We start from the raw sequence: 19229 nt of genomic DNA, 5'->3' as shown, positions 1-19229 counted from the left end.
TTTCTTGAACTTATGTTTGACTTGGGTGTTCTAGTGCAGTGCCAATGTAAAGGACTAATCCTATCAAGTGATCAAGAAGCTTGTGATCACCTGACTGGATAGGGGAAGTAGACAAATATGGAATGATTAATTGATTAAAATTTACTTTGATCAATCAGTCACTCAGGGACATGATCAAGATATGGATTACAAGCACATGGATTTATGATCAAGGACTATAATCCTAAAGAAACTAAAATGTTATCATGTATATTAATTTCTAAAAATTAACTAAAACTAATGATTATTTATTATTTTCAAAGTACTTTTCTTTTTAAGAAAAATAAAATGTGTATAAGAAAGAGTATAAATATGTGTACTGACAAAAAAATGTAAAATCTAAAGTATTAAAATAGATAAAGTAATAGAGATAAACTAAAAAAACTATAAAAAAGAAGAAGCAAACAAGCATGGTGCATGGGTCTGTAGGGGCGTATGCCAAGAAAAAGGGTGCAGGGCCCAACATCAGAAGGCCCACGGTGGCATTAGTTGAGTCAGACCAGAGAGGGGGGTGTCAAAGAAATTCCAGGGGTACATGGAAGTAAGGCCTTTGAGCCTGGTCAGAGGCCCACACGCTGGGAGAAAAGGGGAATGAATCAAAACCAATCCCTCATTTCAATTTCACTACGAACCAAACCTTAACTCATACCTCTCTCTCTCTCTCTCTCTCTCTCTCTCTCTCTCTCTCTCTTTTCGTACCGAAAATCGCTCCACCACACCGGAGGCAGTGGAGTAGCGTAGAAATGGCCATAGCCATTATCATCAAAACCACCTTATTCTTATATCCCTACTTATTATCTTGATTTCATCTAATTATCAAAGATACTCTTTATCCCTCATGATTTTATCAAGAACCCTAAAAATCAAAACAATAATTAACTGGTGTTAGGGAGGTATCAGAGCCTAAAACTTTAGGACTTTGATTCCCCACATTTGAAACTACATTATGGTAACCAACTTGGGGCCAAAGAAGATGGATTAGAGGGAGCTACCAACCTACAAGGTCGATGTGTACCCTGGAATATGTTGAAGGTTGAAGAAGACAATAAGAACATAGATGTGTATCCAGGTAAATGATCCATTCATTGACCTCTTTTGATAGTAACTTCTTCTTCTTCTTCAGATGGGCTGTAGGAGCTTGAATTTGTGATATTGTTGTTGTTGTTGTTGTTGCGCGGGGAGTATAGAGTTTAGTAGAGGTTGAGCTTAATTGTAGAAGCTTCAAGGTGAAGCTTTCTCAATGATGGTGGAACTTGTTCTTTTGGTGAGTGGTGAGGAAGGAGATTGGATGCAGGGAGTGATAAGAGTGATAAATTATGCAGAGTGTGATCCCCTCAGATTGAAGTGTGAATGAGATTATATAAATTAGTTAGATTGTAACAAACTCGGGAAATTAGGGTAGAATTTGTTAGAGGTTAGGGCAGGATTAAAGTTAGTTGAGTTCAAAGAGAAAGTTAGTTGGTGATTTCACTATGTTAATGTTGTTGTTAGTTTAATTAGGTTTTGAATTTTTTTAGTTAATGAATGAAGATGTTAGAATGAGTTAGTTAGGTTGTTAGTTGATATGTTAGTGAAAGTTAGTTAACTAGTTAATTGGTTAGTGTGAATGTTGGAAACTTTGCAATTGGAAGGTTAATTGGGGGTTAAAATTAGTTAATGTTTGAAATTCGACTTTTAATTTGTTGAAATGTGAGAATGTGTTAGGGGCCGTTACTGAGTTAATAGTGTGAATTAGGCTTGAAGATATTAGTTATGTGTTAGGGTGGTTATGAAATAGTTAGTTAGATTGAATTCAATAGACTAAAAATTAACTGTTATGAGATTTGTTGTTATGAAATTAGTAGGTTATGAGATGAACAATACCAATTGAGATTTGACATTAAAGTTAGATGCTAATGGCAACAGTATGCTGACTGAAATGGTGTATCAAGTTGATGTTAAGATATGTTAATTTCGTTGGTTTGGAATTGACGTTAGATTGAATTGTGACTGAGTTAGTATTGCTAAGTTATGCTAACCCGTTAGTGAATTAAAGACAAATAATTGATTGTTATGGCATGTTTGTGTTGTTTTGATTTGTTAGAATTGTTAGTAATTTTTACATGTTAGTGTGCTAATTTGCTTGCTATGTATTTTGAAATTAACTTGATTTGTCATGGAATGTGGTTTATTTTGGCTAATGAAATGATTGTGTGGATTGTCATTGAATGATCATTATGGTTTGTATGACAGTTGAGATTGATATGTATGCTAGATTATTTTAGGTTATAGATTTCTTTGAAATAATGAATGTATAATGTAGGTATGTGTAGGCTATGAATTGTTGTGTCTATATGCATTGTACTTTTACGACAATCACTTTAACTAAGTGTATCTCAATGTATGCATTTCCTAGTGTTTGAAATAACATGGTGTGGTGGATGTTGATATTGCAGGGTTGTCTTGGGCTTATCTTGAAGATGATGGCATGAAGGTTCTTTTGGTATGAGACTTGAACATGAGCAAAACATGGCATGATGCACCATAATAAAGATTGGTGACTTAGAGATCAAATTGGGAACCATGAAGATGAAGAAGGGAATAGGTTCAGGGTTGAGTTAACTTTGGGCAACTATTTGACCAAAAAGTCAACAGTTGATCTAAAGTCAACCTTAGGTCAAAAATTGGGTTTTCTTTGTGTAATCTGAATTATGCATTTTGTAATGTAATATTTTGATGTTTTGAATGTAGGATTCACCATTATATGTAACTTATGACTTATGCCTTAAGTAAAATAGAACTTCTCCCTCCATATTTGAAAATTTGAATTTTGGCTCTTTTATAATTTGAATGAAATACCTTGATCAATAGAACAAATGAACCATCAACAACTATACATGTAAAAACCTCATAAGAAATTGGTCAACAAAAAGCCAACCTTCCATGGTTAACTTTGTTGACTAAAAAGTCAAACTTGTGTAAATGGCTTCGAGCTTATTTTATTCATGATGTGCACTAACATAATCAAGTGTCTTGACCAAAATTAAGGATCCCAAAACTTAAGCCAAGCAAAGTCAATACTCAAAGCTAATTGTGCTCTAAGAGGTCAAATATAACACAATGATCCCACAAGCTTGTTTCTCAAGTGCACACCATAGGAACCTAACCCTAATCCATGAAGATTGATAGCATTCTCATCATATGTCAATATCTTGTACCATAAATAATAGGAATTATTTTAATCAATGATGCTATATGTAAAGGCAAGTGCAAATGAATGATACTACAATGGATGATTAGGGCAAGGGTATGGAGATGAACCATGGGCCATAAGAAGATGAAATGAGAATAGGTAGGGAAAATTTTGGGGTGTGACAAAAGGCATGGTTAATATATGGTGACTTTATTACAATTTTTTTTTGCATGTTAGATTTGATCTAGAATTGGAAGAGTTGATTTAGAGTTAGTCTCAAATTGAGAAACACTTCTTGATTCATATGAATATCAAGCATGCTAAAGGAATTTTATACATAGAGGTCCCAAGGAAAAAAAATAAAGCTCATCAACAAGCATTCAATAAGAATGGAGTTCATAGTTGGAGGATTTGGACGATGGGATCCCTCAAACTCTTTCTATTGAAGCTATTCTCAACACTATAATTACCAATCTGCAAGCTCATGCAAAACTATACATTGATGGATGCCCAAGTTGCATTCCTGGCTTGCAGCCTTGATGACTCCATAGTATCCTTACCTTCTAGAAATGTTTTTTTGATGATGATGAGGATGAAGTAAACACTCACTAATTTCTATTTGTTTTCTTTGTTTGCTTGCTCTCTTTATGTAACTCCCTCCCTTTAATAGATGAATGGTGCCTTGATTGATTATCATTTTAAAGTGTTTCAGTTTTGCATATTTATCCCCTTATTGTAATCAAACCCTTTTTAGGTATTAATTAGTCTTATTCTAATCAAGATTTTTTTCCATATTAATTATAAAGTGGTTTGCTTCCAAGTTTATATATATATATATATATATATATATATATATATATATATATATATATATATATATTTGTGTGTGTGTGATGTTTCTCTATCCACCTTTTTGATAATTCAAAAGAGGGGGGGGGGATAAGAATACTTTTAGGAGGATTAGAGTATACTCTATTCATTTGTGAAGGAGTTAACCAATTTGATCTTTCACTCTATCTTTTTCTATTTTACCTCCTTCTTAAGAGAAGCATTGTCGTTATAGAAAAAAAAGGGAGAATATGGATCTAAATATTGTGTGGGTTTAATAGTCATTTTGTTATGACAATGACAACTTTCAAGCAGTCTAAAAGATAATAACTCCATAAGTCAAACAACCTTTGGTGTTAATGAGTCAAGAATGGGGAGTTTATTTCAACTATCCATTGCTTCCCGATGATGGAATCTAATCAAAGAAGAAATATCTCAAGCCTCATTAGTCAAAGTGATTAAGTTCAGTGTAAAACATTGTTGAATCAAGCAAGTTATTTAGAGACTTGAAGCTCTGAAAGTGTGAAAGCTCGCTTGGTCCTACGCTTAGGGTTGTGGTAGTCTTTATCAATTTATTGTAAAAGGAACAAGAGTAATTCTTAAGATAATAAGACAATCACAAACACACACACAAAATTTCAAACCTCTTATCTGTTAAATTCAATGAAAAAAAATATAGGCAAGCAGTTAGTTGATTGAAAATGTGTTTAATTAATCAAGAAGGTATTATAGATTATCTAATTGATTAAAAGTTCCTTCTAATCGATTAGAATAAAAAAGTAATTCCTCTTAGTCGATTAATGAGATTAATAATTGATTATTTGGCGTAGTTTTTCAAACATTTCTAATTTATCATGGTTAATCGATTAATTCATGAATTTAATTGATTAACTCATTAAAATGGTTCAATGATTGTTTCCTTTTTGAAACAAATTGTTTCCTATATAAAGGATTTAGGAATATAAACTTTTATACACTTGTTTCTTATCTCTTTTTCGTCTAAAGTTCTTTTTTCACTAGAGTTGCTTTAGTGGCAAGTTCATTATGAGAGTTGTGTAGTATTGATGTTGTGGTTAATTTGTTTTATTGAAGTGTTTGATTGTGTCATGTAATGTCTTTATAAAAAGTTTGAAGGTTTCATGATAAACCATAAAAATCCTGATCATGTGCAAACTCTCAAGTTATAGTTGAAGGTTGTTTTGCGCTTATCCAATGAAAGATCAAAGTTGATTTAATGAAAATGTCAATGGAAAACTCATAAGGAATGTAGTAGGTCAAGTGGTTTAGGTTGTACAACGATAGATCTTTGGTTAAATATTTATACCCTTTATCTCATTTTCAGTCTTTTATTTTTTTATGTTGTGTTTCTCTCTTCTTTCCAATTTTATGCTATTAATCCATTGTTTATTTGTTTATTAATCAAAGTTTTTATAAATCATTTTCGAATTTCAAATATCACAATTCTCTCCCTTTTTGTATTTGGAGTCACTTGGTCAATAGTTTTATCTGTCAAACAATTTCTCTCAATTGTGCAAATTCTATTAAGTATTTATTAGCCAATTTATTTTTAACATGGAAAACATTAAAAAAATCGATAATGAACTTAGAAAACTTCAATTTATTTTAATAACTCTAAGGAGTACATAAAAATGTATTATATAGTGGACTCTCCACTTTTAAAAAACTTAGTAACTCGTGGGTTTTTATTCCCCTTGGAATATTGGTTTGTTGAACTAAATCTAGAATAGGTGATGTAAAGTACATTCCATTCGCATAACAAGACCAATGTCAAAATAGATTGTCAATCAAGTTTAATATAGTAACTTGGACATGTTATAGTCCAAATTCTTCGCCTTTTAGGAGTTATATTGCGCTCCTTGGACGTAGCAAAGTGAACACTTTAATAGATAATTGGATCCAAGTATCAAAAGATATGAAGGAAAGCATATGGACACACGTTAACGTTTAGAGGAAATGTACAATAAGAAGTTTAAAGATGCATTAGCACAGGAGCGGGAAATTTGTAGGAAAGAGATGGACGAGTTCATTGTGATGTGTGAAAATATTGTTTTATTTGGATAAATAGGATTTTGGTGTTTATGCTGAAATTTAGGATATCTAGAATAAATAGAGTTGTAATGTTTATGCTGAAATGTAGGATACGTAGGATATATAGTGTTGAATATGTTTTGTGTTAATGTAGGATATATAGTGTTGAATCTGTTTTGCGTTGCTGTTATTTTATGATGCAGAAATTAAGTGGTACCGTCTAACCGTGTACAAATGAAGATGAAGAATTGTATGAAAGAGTTGTTTTAGGTGGTGCGAGTACAAAAGGAAGTTTTTGAGCTACCTATATCGATACACATAATGGGATATTGGCTCCTTCTGAATATTCAATTAGAAAATTGGTATGTCATGTTATAGGTGTTAAACAACTAATTCCTCTTCAATTAGAGCATGATCGAGAGCTAGAGGTTTTTTATGTCGATCCTAAGTATATAATGGATTTTATATTTGGAAATGAGTAGCTAGACGTAGTGATACTACAATTGTGGTACACGTAAGTACAATTTATATTCTAAAAAATTCAATTTTAAATTTGTGCATTATTAGTATTTCTAATATTAAGACTCGTTTATTTTTTAAATTTTATGTAACCATTTAGGTCCATTCGTCGTGTTTGTATATAATTAAATAAATTTAATATTTATGGAATCTTTGATCCATTTAGTATTCGATTTATAAATAATTCTCCAAAAGTTATTGAATCATTGATATCATCACGGTTAAAAGAGGATAATAAAGATTGTTACTTAGCATCATTTATCAATTTGTGAGTAATTTTGAAATTGTTTTTTTTCTATAATAGTTAGTTTCCATGTTTTACCAAATACTAATTATTCTCGTATTTATTTAGTGGTCATTGACAATTGATCATCATTTCTCTTCGTATAAATAAGGTAATTATATTATGTTCCTTAGGCAAACCACTTGAACCAAAGATGAAACGTCTTCTTACTATGTAATTATATTATGTTCCTTTAGCGTATAATATGTTTAAATCCTTTTAAATATACAAAGTTGTGAAGTGACACCATATGTTGAATGGAGTTAGAAATAAAAGTCTCGCATTTTGTATACCTTTGGTAAATGAATTACTTGTGACATTCATTTATCCATAGTTACGTGTGCGGTTATAATTCATGCAATGTTTACATTTTTAGACGAGGAAACAAAAAGGAGAATACAAGTATGTTATTATAAATTTACAATAACATACTAATGTTTAAGTTTGTTATTATTTTAAATCACGTGAACTTCAATTTCATTCAATTTTTTATATAGATGTTTAACAACACTACACCATTGTCAAGAAGACTTTAATATGTTCGTACACCTTGGGCATCTTGCCTTAATGTGCTTTATAGGCTAGAGGGATCCTGAGTTTGTAATATATGTTTGCAATATTTTTTGGTTTGATGTAAATAATATTTAAGTTTGTTTAATATTTTGGTAGTATATTGAAGGCATATTTTGGTTACCAAAATATGTATATAAAATATGTTGGACCATATTCTGTTATGGTAAAAAATATCGTATAAAATACAAATCCTAAAAAAAAGGGACATACATTGAATAATAAAAAAACTATTTAAAAAAAAAATGTGGTGAAAAGTGGCATGCCAATTATTATATATTATGATATGGCTGAGAATCAAATCCATGATCTTTATATATTTCATCATGCTTGATTAAGACGACAATGGTGATATGTAGTGCGCTACTTAGTTTATTATTATGGTTACACGTCTGCGGTAGAAAGTAATATACTTACTACCACCTCCTACTTTACCACGGTTGATCAACCGTGATGGTATCCTTTTTTCAATTATGGTGAAAAGACATTTTTCATAGTAGTGCAAGAACCATCATAAAAGAGTATGGATTCTCTCCCATTACAATCTCATTGAAAATCTCACTGAAGAAGGTCCAGTGACCATCTAAACTGATCAATCATTTTTTAATTTATTTTATAATATATCATTTGATTAAATTAATGGTTGGTATTGGACTAGAGAAAATTTTTGTGGAAGAAAATCTTTTCCGTCATAAAACGTCTTTTGATCAACACTGATGAACTCGCATTTTCAACAATTGAATTAAGAGTTGTAGAACTTGTCAACGTCTTGGCATACATATATTTCTTTTATTAAGAATATTTTTAAATTACCAACCTTATCATTTTCTTAATAGAAAATAACCATATGCATAAAGTATGTAACAAATACTCGTTTAATTGTATAATTTTCACTAACAAGTTCCACCATGCATTCCAATTTGGTAGGAATGATTTTAATTTTTGTCACTCAATAATCCCATATGATAAAATTTTAATTATATTTATATGTTTATCATATTACATTTTATTTCAAACAAATAAGAAATTTGTCACTCAACACTCTCGTACAATCTAAATTTATATTCATTTTAGCTTTACATACTTCATATCCATTGAAAATGACAGTTTAAATCAAAATTGTTTTCTAAATCATAGTTTAAAATCATTCTTAAGATAACATTTGAATATTGTAGTAGAAAATCAGAGTAAAAGAAAATTGAGAAAAGTAAAAGATAAGGGAAAAGAGATGACACCAGAATTTATAAAGGTTTGATATAAATGAAGTGATCTAATCCTGTCCCCTAAAATTAATCTTGAGAGTAACCAATAACTCTTATGAGGTTTTAGTAGGTTAAGCTCACAAACGCCCTTATACAAGTATGACCGAAGTTTCAGGTTAACTTCCAACCAAACAATGAACAATGGAAATAAGCGGTTAGTCTTCAACATGGCTTTTTAAACTGGGTATCTTCTGAACAGAACCAAGATTTTACATGGGGTGACCACAAACCAAACTGATATTTTACACCAGGTTGGTCTAGAACCAGATTGGGCTTTTACACCAGGTTGAGCTCAAGAATCAATAAGAATATTTTTCATTGGTTATCTTCAAGAATGCAGAAAGAGACCTTTTTCTTAAGTGGCTCAGCTCATGAACCAAACAACAACTTATTATTAAATCATCAAACAAAGCTTTTAATGGGTTTAACTTCGAACCCAAACAAACACTTCCTACGGAAGTGATATTCACTCAAGAGGAAAAATAACTCTTGGTTAAATTAGAGTATTACCCTTTGCAGAAAAAGTTTCTTCACTTAAATACAATGACTCTCTCAAAGCGATGTCGCTAAATAGATGTGAGAGAAAGTAGAAAAATATTTTAGCGAGAGAGAGTGAGGAGGTTGAGATAGCTCGCGTTTATAGTGTGAAAAAATGAAGGGATAATCCTCTATTTATAGGCTAGAGGTTGGCACAAAAAGGGAAATAATCAATGGGCAAAATTAATTGTCTAATCAATTGGATCATCATTCCAATCGATTGGATGACCTAAATAATCGATTACTTTTGCCAATTTTGGAAATATTTGATAGAGAGAAATTAACCTTCATTAAGAACACTGTCACAATGGATTATGGACTTAATTTCTCCTTAACCAATTGATTGAGAATATAATCGATTGGAAAATTCAAAATTTATGTCCTAATCTTTTTGCCCGTTCCAAATAATCTGGCTAGGCTCCAAAACATTTTTAGGTTACTTTCTTTGAGAAATATAAGCATTAATTTTTTTTTAGTGAATGTGTGATTTATCCATAATACTTTACAAAAATACCCTTGTGTTTTTCCACAACACTGACCACTCAGACACGACCAGGCGAGCTTTTACACTTCCTCTCTTTCATACTCTGAAGTTTCAAGACTTTGCCGAATACACCAATCATATAAGCACTTGGTTGAGTCTTCTTAGAGATGAGGATTGAGATATCTTCTAGTTGAATGCCATCATCAGAGGATATTATAATGGTCATTGAAACCTAACTCTTCAGGTTTATTTGAAGGAACAACTTGAACAAACTATCGTGTGCATATTTGATTGCTTGAAATACTTCCTTGTCTTAGATTCAAGTTGCATCTTCACAAGCTAGAATAAAGAATGAATTTTCATAAACAAACACATGATAATAATAACTTGCTTAGCTTCTTAGGTTTGATCACTTCTTAAGTAAACCTTACAAGCACATAGTTCCACAACACATCTAACTATAAAAACTAGAAAGATAATTTATGAAGCAGTCAACCTATTGTAGCAATTTGCAATTATGGTGGTGCGAGACTAGCTTAGGCTTGATGGGGATCTCCCAACGCTAATGGATTCTTTGTGTAAGATGATTTCTTGATGTCTCGTGTTTTCATGTTGTTCATGATTAGTTCTAACTCGTTTTTTCATTTTGCCTTTATTATATAAAGAGGATGACACATTTATGATTACTAAAGAGAGAAACGATGATGAATAAGGCAAAATCTCGTCAAGACGAGACTGATCCAGCTCACCTAAGTAATACATCTAGTTTCCAAACCAAGGAGACCAAGATATAGAAGAGAAACATTGAGGGGGAGGTTATCAAGGTCGTTCTTATTTCAACAGTCTTTCCACCTCCCTCTGAGAATACAAGGTCGCCTCCTAAAAAGAGGAACAAAGAGGATCTTGGTAAAAGGGGTCTTTGACATAAACTTGGGGATGGAGAGCTTTATGGAAGGTTGCGATGTTGGTTCTTCAAAGGGCCTGTTAGTTCTATGTTTTGTGATTGGCAGCATTTTGTTAAAACAAGTGAAATAGCAAGATGTTGGACACGATGTCTTGACATGCTTGTACGACATCGTGGCCTGCTGTTGTTTAAGTTTCTTGGAAGATTTATTTTTCAGCGGGTGTTCAGTGAAGACTCTTTGATGATTTCATTCACGCATTTTGAGGTTCAAAGTGTGTATTTTAGAAGCTCAAAGATCGGTTCTAGTCGTGCAATGTTTCCTAAGAATGGTTGTCAAAACATTAAATAAAAAATTTGATTTGATTCTGCAGAAGATTGTGTAGATTGGATGTCAAAATATTTAAGGAGACATCATATGTGATTCTGCAGAATGGATGTCAAAACATTTAAGGAGACATCAGATTTGATTATGCAGAATGGATGTCAAAACATTTAAGGCGACACCAGACTGGATTTTGTAGAATGGATGTCAAAACATTTAAGGAGACATCAGATTTGATTATGCATAATTAATGTCAAAACATTTAAGGAGACATCAAATTTGATTTGATCAAATATTATGCAGAACAAATGTCAAAACATTTAAGGAGACATCAGATTTGATTTGATTTGATTTGTTTTGGATCTGCTGATTTTTTAGCTCGAAGCCTGTGCTATTTTGGGGCTATTTAAAGGGTGATTCTAAACCTAAGAAAAGCAAGAAGTTACGCTGGAAATTGTTATTGTTAGGGTTTAGTTGTCATTGTTATTTGTGAGCCATTCTAGTATCTCTTTGATACTTGAATTTGACTGGGTTTATTTAATTGTAATTGTGAATCACTCGTGAGATTTTAAGCAAGAGTGTATTCTGTTTCATTGGAAGTGTATCTTCTGTTGTTTGATTGTTTTCAGTTGTTATCACTACTATGTGATTGAAGCGAAGTGAAAGGGGTCTCATATCTAGGAGAGTCTTAGATAGAAATTCCAAAGGTGTTGATTAGGTGAGAAGTTTGTAAAACCAGAGGTTGTTTAGAACTTCAAACTAATACTATTATAGTGGATTTCCTTCCTGGCTTTGATGCCCCCAGATGTAGGTGACTTTGCACCGAACTGAGTTAACGATTGACATGTGTTATTTACTTTCTGCTTTTTATACTATAATTGTTTCCGGTGTGACATGTCCTGAACCTGGTGTCATGATATCATATACGCCATTTGTTATTTTCTTACTATTATTGTTGTGTGAAGTCCTGATATTATAGTCGTGACATCGCATATGACATCTAATATCTATGTACCAGAATTTCAAGATCGTGCTTCTTTTCTCATGGAGAGGAGGGGTTTTGCTCTTGGGATATGAGCTTTAATGGGATGGCTTTCTCTTATGATCATCTTCATGCCACTAACAATGTGGATAACTTATAAAAAACTAACAATGTGGATATGAAGATATTGTTGGGATCTTAAAATACATTATAACTTCTCAACACTTACCTAATAAGGAGTCTTGTCTTGGGTTGGACTATATTCAAATGTTATGATGCTTTGTAAAAGAAACAAAAGGACCTAGGAACTCAACTCAAAAATATGCAGAAGGGTCATGAGCTTAGTCATACCATGTTTAATTCTACCAATAAGTGGATAAGTTCTCTCAAGAAGGAACTGATTATGGCTAAAGTTTCCTCTGAGAAGGACGAACAAATGAAAGACAAGTTATTTGAGGAGAGGAAGATCCTCAAGGAAAACCTTCAAATCCAAAGTTCCAAACTTGCTGGTGTAGAGTCCAAGCTAAATGGTCTCAAGGTGGACCTTGAGAGACCGAAATAGACGACCTCATATTCAGAGATCAAGGGTTTGAGAAAGCAATGGAACAAGTATGTTGAATTACCCTAAGTTTGAACTTGGCTAGCCTAATTATTTAAAATGGATGGCCGCCTTATGGAAGAAAATGACCCAGTGAAGAATCAACTTGTGACTAAGAGATAGAGGTACCTCCTTCGCCCAAAGAGTCAGGTTCAATAGACGGAGTTGTTAAGGAAGTTGGGAATTTCCAACCAGATGTCTTGCTTGAAGACACCCCTTACACCTGGGATTTTATTTTATGTTTTTATTTGTATTTTACTCGAGTAACCTCGCTTCCCATGCTAAAGAGTTTTGTAATCCTTTAACTTTCTAATTAATGGATTTTGTTTATGTTCTAATTTTTGCTTTTAGTGTTGAACTCGACATTGATTGTTAATGGAATTTTACTCACAATTTAGTTTGAATTTTTTGTGTATAGCTCCCACAAGTTTAGGAGTCCCCGGGGGTCTTGTTATATACCCCTTATGGTTCCATAGTTTAATTAAAGTCCTGACAGATACCCCGAAGGGATTCAGAATCCTACTAAGATTATGGTGGATACATCGGAGGGCCTTAGAGTCCTCCTAAAGTGCTGACGGGTATCTCATAAGTTTTAAGAGACATACTATTGTTATGGTGGATACACCGCGGGGCCTCAAAGTACTACTAAGATTTTGGTGGATACCTCAAAGTCTACATACTCCTGCTAAAGTTCTAGTGGATACCTTGAAGGACCTCAGAGTCATACTAAGATTATGATGGGTACCTCAGAGGGCCTTAAAGTCCTCCTAAGATTCTGATGGATACCTCAGGAGTGTTCAGACTCCTACTAAGGTTCTAGTGGATACATAGGAAGGCCTCAGAGTCATACTAAGATTCTGATGGATATCTCAGAAGTCTTCAGAGTTCCGTTAAGGTTCTGGTAGTTTTGTTTGAGGATGGTGATAACTTTAGCTTTTACTTGTGACGTCACATATGATTAATTAAAACACATACGACGTCTCATTAAGAACACATGCCTTGTAATAGAAAAGAGTGTCACCCTAAAGGTTATTGATTTATTGAATTAAAATAAAAGTTACATGGCGTTCGTACTTAAATAATCTATTCAAATGTAAGGTGATGTTTCCACTAACGAAAGAATTGAAGGTGACATCGTGGTTAACGTGCCCAACAGAGATGTTTACAACGACTAAGACAATAACAAAGAGAGTGAATGCACGTACTATGGAAACAATGATAAGACCAACAGGAATGGCGACACTGTTTTCGGTAAGTTTGTTGTAAGAAATAGTTGAATCTATGCTGAGGAAGAAAATTTGGATGTTTGAGATGAACTAAGTCAAACCATATTTCAAGTTTTCTAGCTGAGTTGCCTCTTGACGAATTCTGACAGTGTTAGGGAATCGACCGAGTCTAGCAATGATGGGTTATAGAACATGGTGAGATAGGTCAATGTTTTATAGTTCAGAAAGCGATTAGAATATAGTGTAAGGGTTCAAATTGATATAAATGGAGATGATTCTCCAGAAGGCAACAATGGATTTCAATTTCTTTGTTACTCATATTGTGGTGTTTTTTGCCTTGCCCTGATAGTTATTTCTTTCCCTTGATTGTGTGGAATTTGGATGTGGAATATTGTATTCCCATGTTATTATTGTATTCAAATGTGATTCTCTCTTTGGAACACCCTAGCTGAAATCATCACTTATAAAGTATTTGAGGCCTAAGATAGTTTTATTGGGTCCCACGACACGGTCAAATGTACTCGAAGGTACACCAATGATAACTCTACTACTGAAGACTAGTAAAGTTATATTCAAATCATCTAGTGAATTGTTTATGAATGTTTCTCATGCATTGTTCTTTTCATATAGTAGTTTAGACTCACCTCAGACGAAAGTTCATTAGAGGTCATTTAATGTGATTGATCCTAATCAGTATGAACACTTAATGGTGGTTGAGAATCGCATGAATGTCTCAAATCTATGAATATGATATCTATTCATCAGTCATAAATGTTATCTCAATCATATACTATCATGTACCCGATTTAGATCGACATAGTCAATATTGCATATAAGCTATTTCAGCATGACCATGCTCTTTTAAATGGATGAGTTTCATTGGATAGGGCTCGCTCTTGCCCGCTTTAGGACTGGACCTGAAAAAATCGGATATGTAGATAACCCCTAAAATAAGGATAAAATGTTTTTCTATATTCTATAAAAAAAAGACATGTACACAATCGTTAATAAAACTAGTTTAATTAAAGTATAATGTCTTTTAATAAATTTATCTATTTTTTTAAATTTAAATCAGAAACTTTAAACAACATTTATCTAAAAATGAATAGAATATAAGAATGCTTTCCAATAAACAGTTATATAAAGTTTACAAGGTTCGTGTCATATTAGAATTTCTGGACCAGCCATCCCTTTAATTTCTGTGTCTCTAATAGGTCACTATGTTTTTCGGTTCTTTTCTAAATCCACATTATTCACATATCTGCTTTAAATTTGAACATCTAAATTAAGCAACCTACCATAGTATCTCATATCATATATATCTCAATCTTTCCACTTTACACAAAAAAAAATTAATAAATAAATTAAAACCACTTTGATCATAACAATAATTATTAGTTTGTGAGATACAAAAGAAGAAAATAAAAAGCAGATCCATTAGTTTAACACAAAAAGCAATCCCACTGGCCACTACCACCATTTAACATACCTTTCTTGTCTTGTAAATCTTTGTCTTTTTTTCTCACAAGTTTAGCATATCTTTTTCCTCCTTAACAACCAAGTAACTCATCATCTACTTATTATAGCAAACCTCCATACATATTATTTTCAAACACAAGAAAAAAAGAAGAGAAGTGAAGTTAGAAACTTAAGATATGGGAGCTGATTGGGGACCAGTGATTGTTGCTGTTGCTTTGTTCATTTTCTTATCACCAGGGTTGCTCTTCCAATTTCCAGCAAGGTTTAGGTGTGTGGAATTTGGTAACATGAGTACTAGTGGAATTTCTATTTTGATTCATGCTGTTATATATTTTTGTATACTTACCATCTTAATTATTGCTATTGGTATTCATGTACACTTTAACTGAATCCAAGTTTACCTTGTTCGGCTTTTTGGAATATTACTTCTTGGGGTGCAACTTTTTTAATTTGGCAAGTTGGTTCTATGTGTTGTGTTTCTATCTTATTGTGCTTAGAAGATAATTGTTATTTGTATATGAGTTAGAGTACCTTGTATCTGTATTCTAGTTGATCAATTTTACCTATCTAAGAAAACTATGATAAAAATATTGCTCTACTTTTATAATTTAAGTAAATGAAGAACTTTATTTAAGTGGCATTCTTACATTTTTAAATATAACACATTTGTTAAAAATAAAAAGTTATATTATTGCAAATCTATCCAGCCTTTTCCCTCCTTATTTCTTATTAACTTTCTTTGTGTTTTATTTAAGTCCTAGACCCTCCTTAAAATAAATACTGAATAACACTTGTAGGTCGAAAAAGGTAAGAAAATATGGTCCATTATATACTAAGACTGATTATAGAACCTAGTGCGCTATAAAGTATCCATGCACCAAATTCTTTTTGTTCAGAAGCGAGGATATTTGATTCCCCGTCACTGAAAAAGTGGATTTAAAGAGGGTAGTTTAGCGTCACTAATACAATAATATTCCATCACAAAACATTTTTTTTATAATGAATTTAACGACCTCCCAATATCTATACCGAATTTCAATGTTTAAAAGTGTTTGTGAAAGATTTCACATTCTATCACAAATTAGTAGTATAAAACTAATCTGTCATTTGAAAATAAATTATTCAATAATTAAATATCTTACTAATCATGATAATGAATCATTTAATACATTTATAAGACTAATGAATGAATACTCCTTTTTATAAGGGATTAATTTTTCACTAAATTACCTGATAATGATTTATTAACGTTTATATTTAGCCACTAATCAATGGAAATCTATTAATAATGTAAATGAATTTAATATATAAAAATAATTAAAAATAAATAATACGCAATTGTAAAGGTAAATTCATGACCATTAATTTATGGATTAATTTAACGTCAATTAAACCAGAGTCGCCACCGCACTTTTTTTATTTCCAAAGGAAAAGGAAAAAGTATGAACACGCCCAAAGATAAAAAGTTTTCAAATCAAAACTAATAAAATGTCAGAGATTACAGGTAAGGGGGTTGGTTATACAGAGGGAAAGTCTTAGCACTCAAAGTGTCATAAGTACTCCTAGAGAGCCCTTTTTTATGTGTGTATATGTTTTTGGTATAAAAGATGTTTGAGAAAAATAGATTGTGGGGATGAGAAAATAATCCATTGATTATATTTTTGTGTTTGACAAGACATTCAGACTTGTGCCTACCTACCAACATAAAAATGAGGGATAAAAACCTCGTAGTTCGTGGTATCAATTTCAAAGTCAGTGAATTGTTTCTAACAAAAATTTAAGTTTAAGAGAGGCACCAAGGACCTAAAAGAGTTTGAATGAGTATTAGTTTTTTTGTCTTTTTTTTTAATATTTTAAGTCAAGTATGGTTAAGTTCATTTATAGGTTTGAATTAAGAAAAGAAGATTAAAAATACAATGACATAAGATCAAAGTTTCTAATTTGCAATAAAGTCTAAGTTTAGAAATCACAAGCAAAGAAGATTTTGAAAGGGGGGAGAGATTTGAAATTTAAGAAATGGGAGGAGATGAAGAGACTAATCCTAAGCAAAAAATTAAAAGTTAAGAGTTGAAAAGATGACCAGTGGGGATGCAATCCAATAGACAAGAGTGTCATATAGAAAATCAATTTTCCTTTGGACTTTAGAATCAAGCAATATCAATAAGCAAGTAGAAAAATGAAGAGCAAGACATCAAATAAAGATAGCCACATTCAAGCTAACAACTTCATAGTCTTCTTTATAATCTTCCATGTATCATATGACATACTCCTTGAATGGCTCAGAATAAGGCATTGGGCACAAGTTCAAAGTAACACTTGCATCAAGACCATGTAACAGATGAACTCAAGTGGATCCCAATACTTGCATCAAATGAAAGCTCAAACTTGGTTTCAGAAAAAAGTTGGCATTGGCCAAGTCCTTTTGCATAGGGAATGTTGCCTAATTCTAAGTCCAAAGTTCAGATCAAATTCAACAGTCCACACAAACATTTTTTAGGTTTTTTGTTGTTATTAGATATTTTGGGGGTCCTAAGACCACAAACACAAACAAGATACACAAACAAATATATACAATCACAATATATGGCTCAAATGAGCAAAGGGAAAATGGCATAAACTTAAACAAGTTAAATGATATGTAAATGGAAAAATGATAAATGACTTGAATTCTAAATGACATAAAGTAAATGACTTGAAATTAAAAGCAAATAGAATAAAGGTTAGTCAAATGTTAGTTGATTAGGTGTTAGTATTGTTTTTGCTTTTCAATTGATTAAGTCATTCTTTGGAGAACACTCAACCCTTTATTCACAAGCATGGATCCTTGAACCAAGGCATCTTCCAAAGGAAGGAAAAAAGGCCAAGTTTCCACACAATACCATGAAAGGGGGTAGACTTACAATCCTACTTACTAGAATGCTATGCCCTTTGGGGTCAAAATTTAGCGTTATGTTAAACAATCGGAATTGGACTTATGTAGAAGTCACAACTATCTGAGGCCGGGCAATAGAAATTTTAGTGTTAATGCATGTTAGAGATATGGTATAATGAACCACACTCCTAAAACATACCACACTTAAAAAGAAAATGACAAAAGGGTGGATCTAATCTCATTCATACTAGTATTGGTTTATGAACCAACTAGCCTTAGAATATAGAGATATCATTGGTCAATGGAATGGATGGGATAGAATGAGATTGAAGATGAAGAGGGAGGGGAAATGAGATAAACACAAATTGATCATGGGAGAAATTTTATCAAATTAAAATCATTCATTCATTTTGGGAGATGAAATATACATTTTATCAATCCCCTAAATCCAATAATTTTAATCCAACAAAAGTCAAATCAACCTTGACCAAGGCCCAAACACAATAGTCAAACTTCACAAGTCAATAAAAATAGATCAACACAATTTATTCACAATTAAACAATTAAAAATCCATTAAAAATGTATTAAATTAAATTATGTTCTATCAAAAGCCTAAAACCTCTTCAAAACACCAAATAAATGGCCAAGAGATTTTATCATAGGTCAAACAAGGTCAAAGGACCTTGGAGAATTTTTTTCACTATTTTTGAAAAGTCAGAAGTATTTTTAAACAATTAAAAATATGCACAAAAACAATTAAATCATGAAAAATATCAATATTGATCCAAAAACTAATTTTAATTCAGAAAATTAAAGAGGAAAATATTTGAATTTTTTGGTGAAAGTCCCATATTTTTTGGATCAATAATGAAATTAATATGAATTAATGAAAATAAAGCAATAAAAAAAATCAGAAAATCAAAAATACTTGGACCATTTGATCTCCCTCATGAATTGAGGTGGCAGGTCAACGCGCGTTCCATGTGGTCTTGAGTCAAATGTTCCACACGCGTGGTAATCACAATGGACGCGTGAGATTAGATCTTGGGACTCAAATCAGATGGCCTGGATTGATCCAACGCACCACCGGAGCCCTAGCTCC

At 32.3% G+C, this 19229-nt stretch overlaps 1 protein-coding gene and 1 long non-coding RNA gene across 2 annotated transcripts; both read left to right on the top strand.

Moving 5' to 3' along the window:
* The first annotated feature begins 483 nt into the window (after positions 1-483).
* LOC127128229 (uncharacterized) lies at positions 484-2830 on the top strand. Its single transcript, XR_007805794.1, has 2 exons — positions 484-1108; positions 2475-2830. It is a non-coding gene; the product is annotated as an uncharacterized LOC127128229 (long non-coding RNA).
* Positions 2831-15241: 12411 nt separating this feature from the next.
* On the top strand, positions 15242-15852 carry LOC127129401 (uncharacterized). Its single transcript, XM_051058591.1, has one exon. It carries the CDS (start codon positions 15431-15433, stop codon positions 15641-15643), a length of 213 nt encoding a protein of 70 aa, XP_050914548.1. The 5' UTR covers positions 15242-15430; the 3' UTR covers positions 15644-15852.
* Positions 15853-19229: the final 3377 nt, after the last annotated feature.

Source organism: Lathyrus oleraceus, chromosome 3 (genome assembly GCF_024323335.1).
Source record: "Lathyrus oleraceus cultivar Zhongwan6 chromosome 3, CAAS_Psat_ZW6_1.0, whole genome shotgun sequence".
Taxonomy (NCBI): Eukaryota; Viridiplantae; Streptophyta; class Magnoliopsida; order Fabales; family Fabaceae; genus Lathyrus; species Lathyrus oleraceus.
This window is presented reverse-complemented; position numbering and strand designations above follow the sequence as displayed.

Excerpts from the sequence above, each read along its gene's own strand:
- LOC127129401 (XM_051058591.1), top strand. The coding sequence starts at position 15,431 with ATGGGAGCTGATTGGGGACCAGTGATTGTTGCTGTTGCTTTGTTCATT.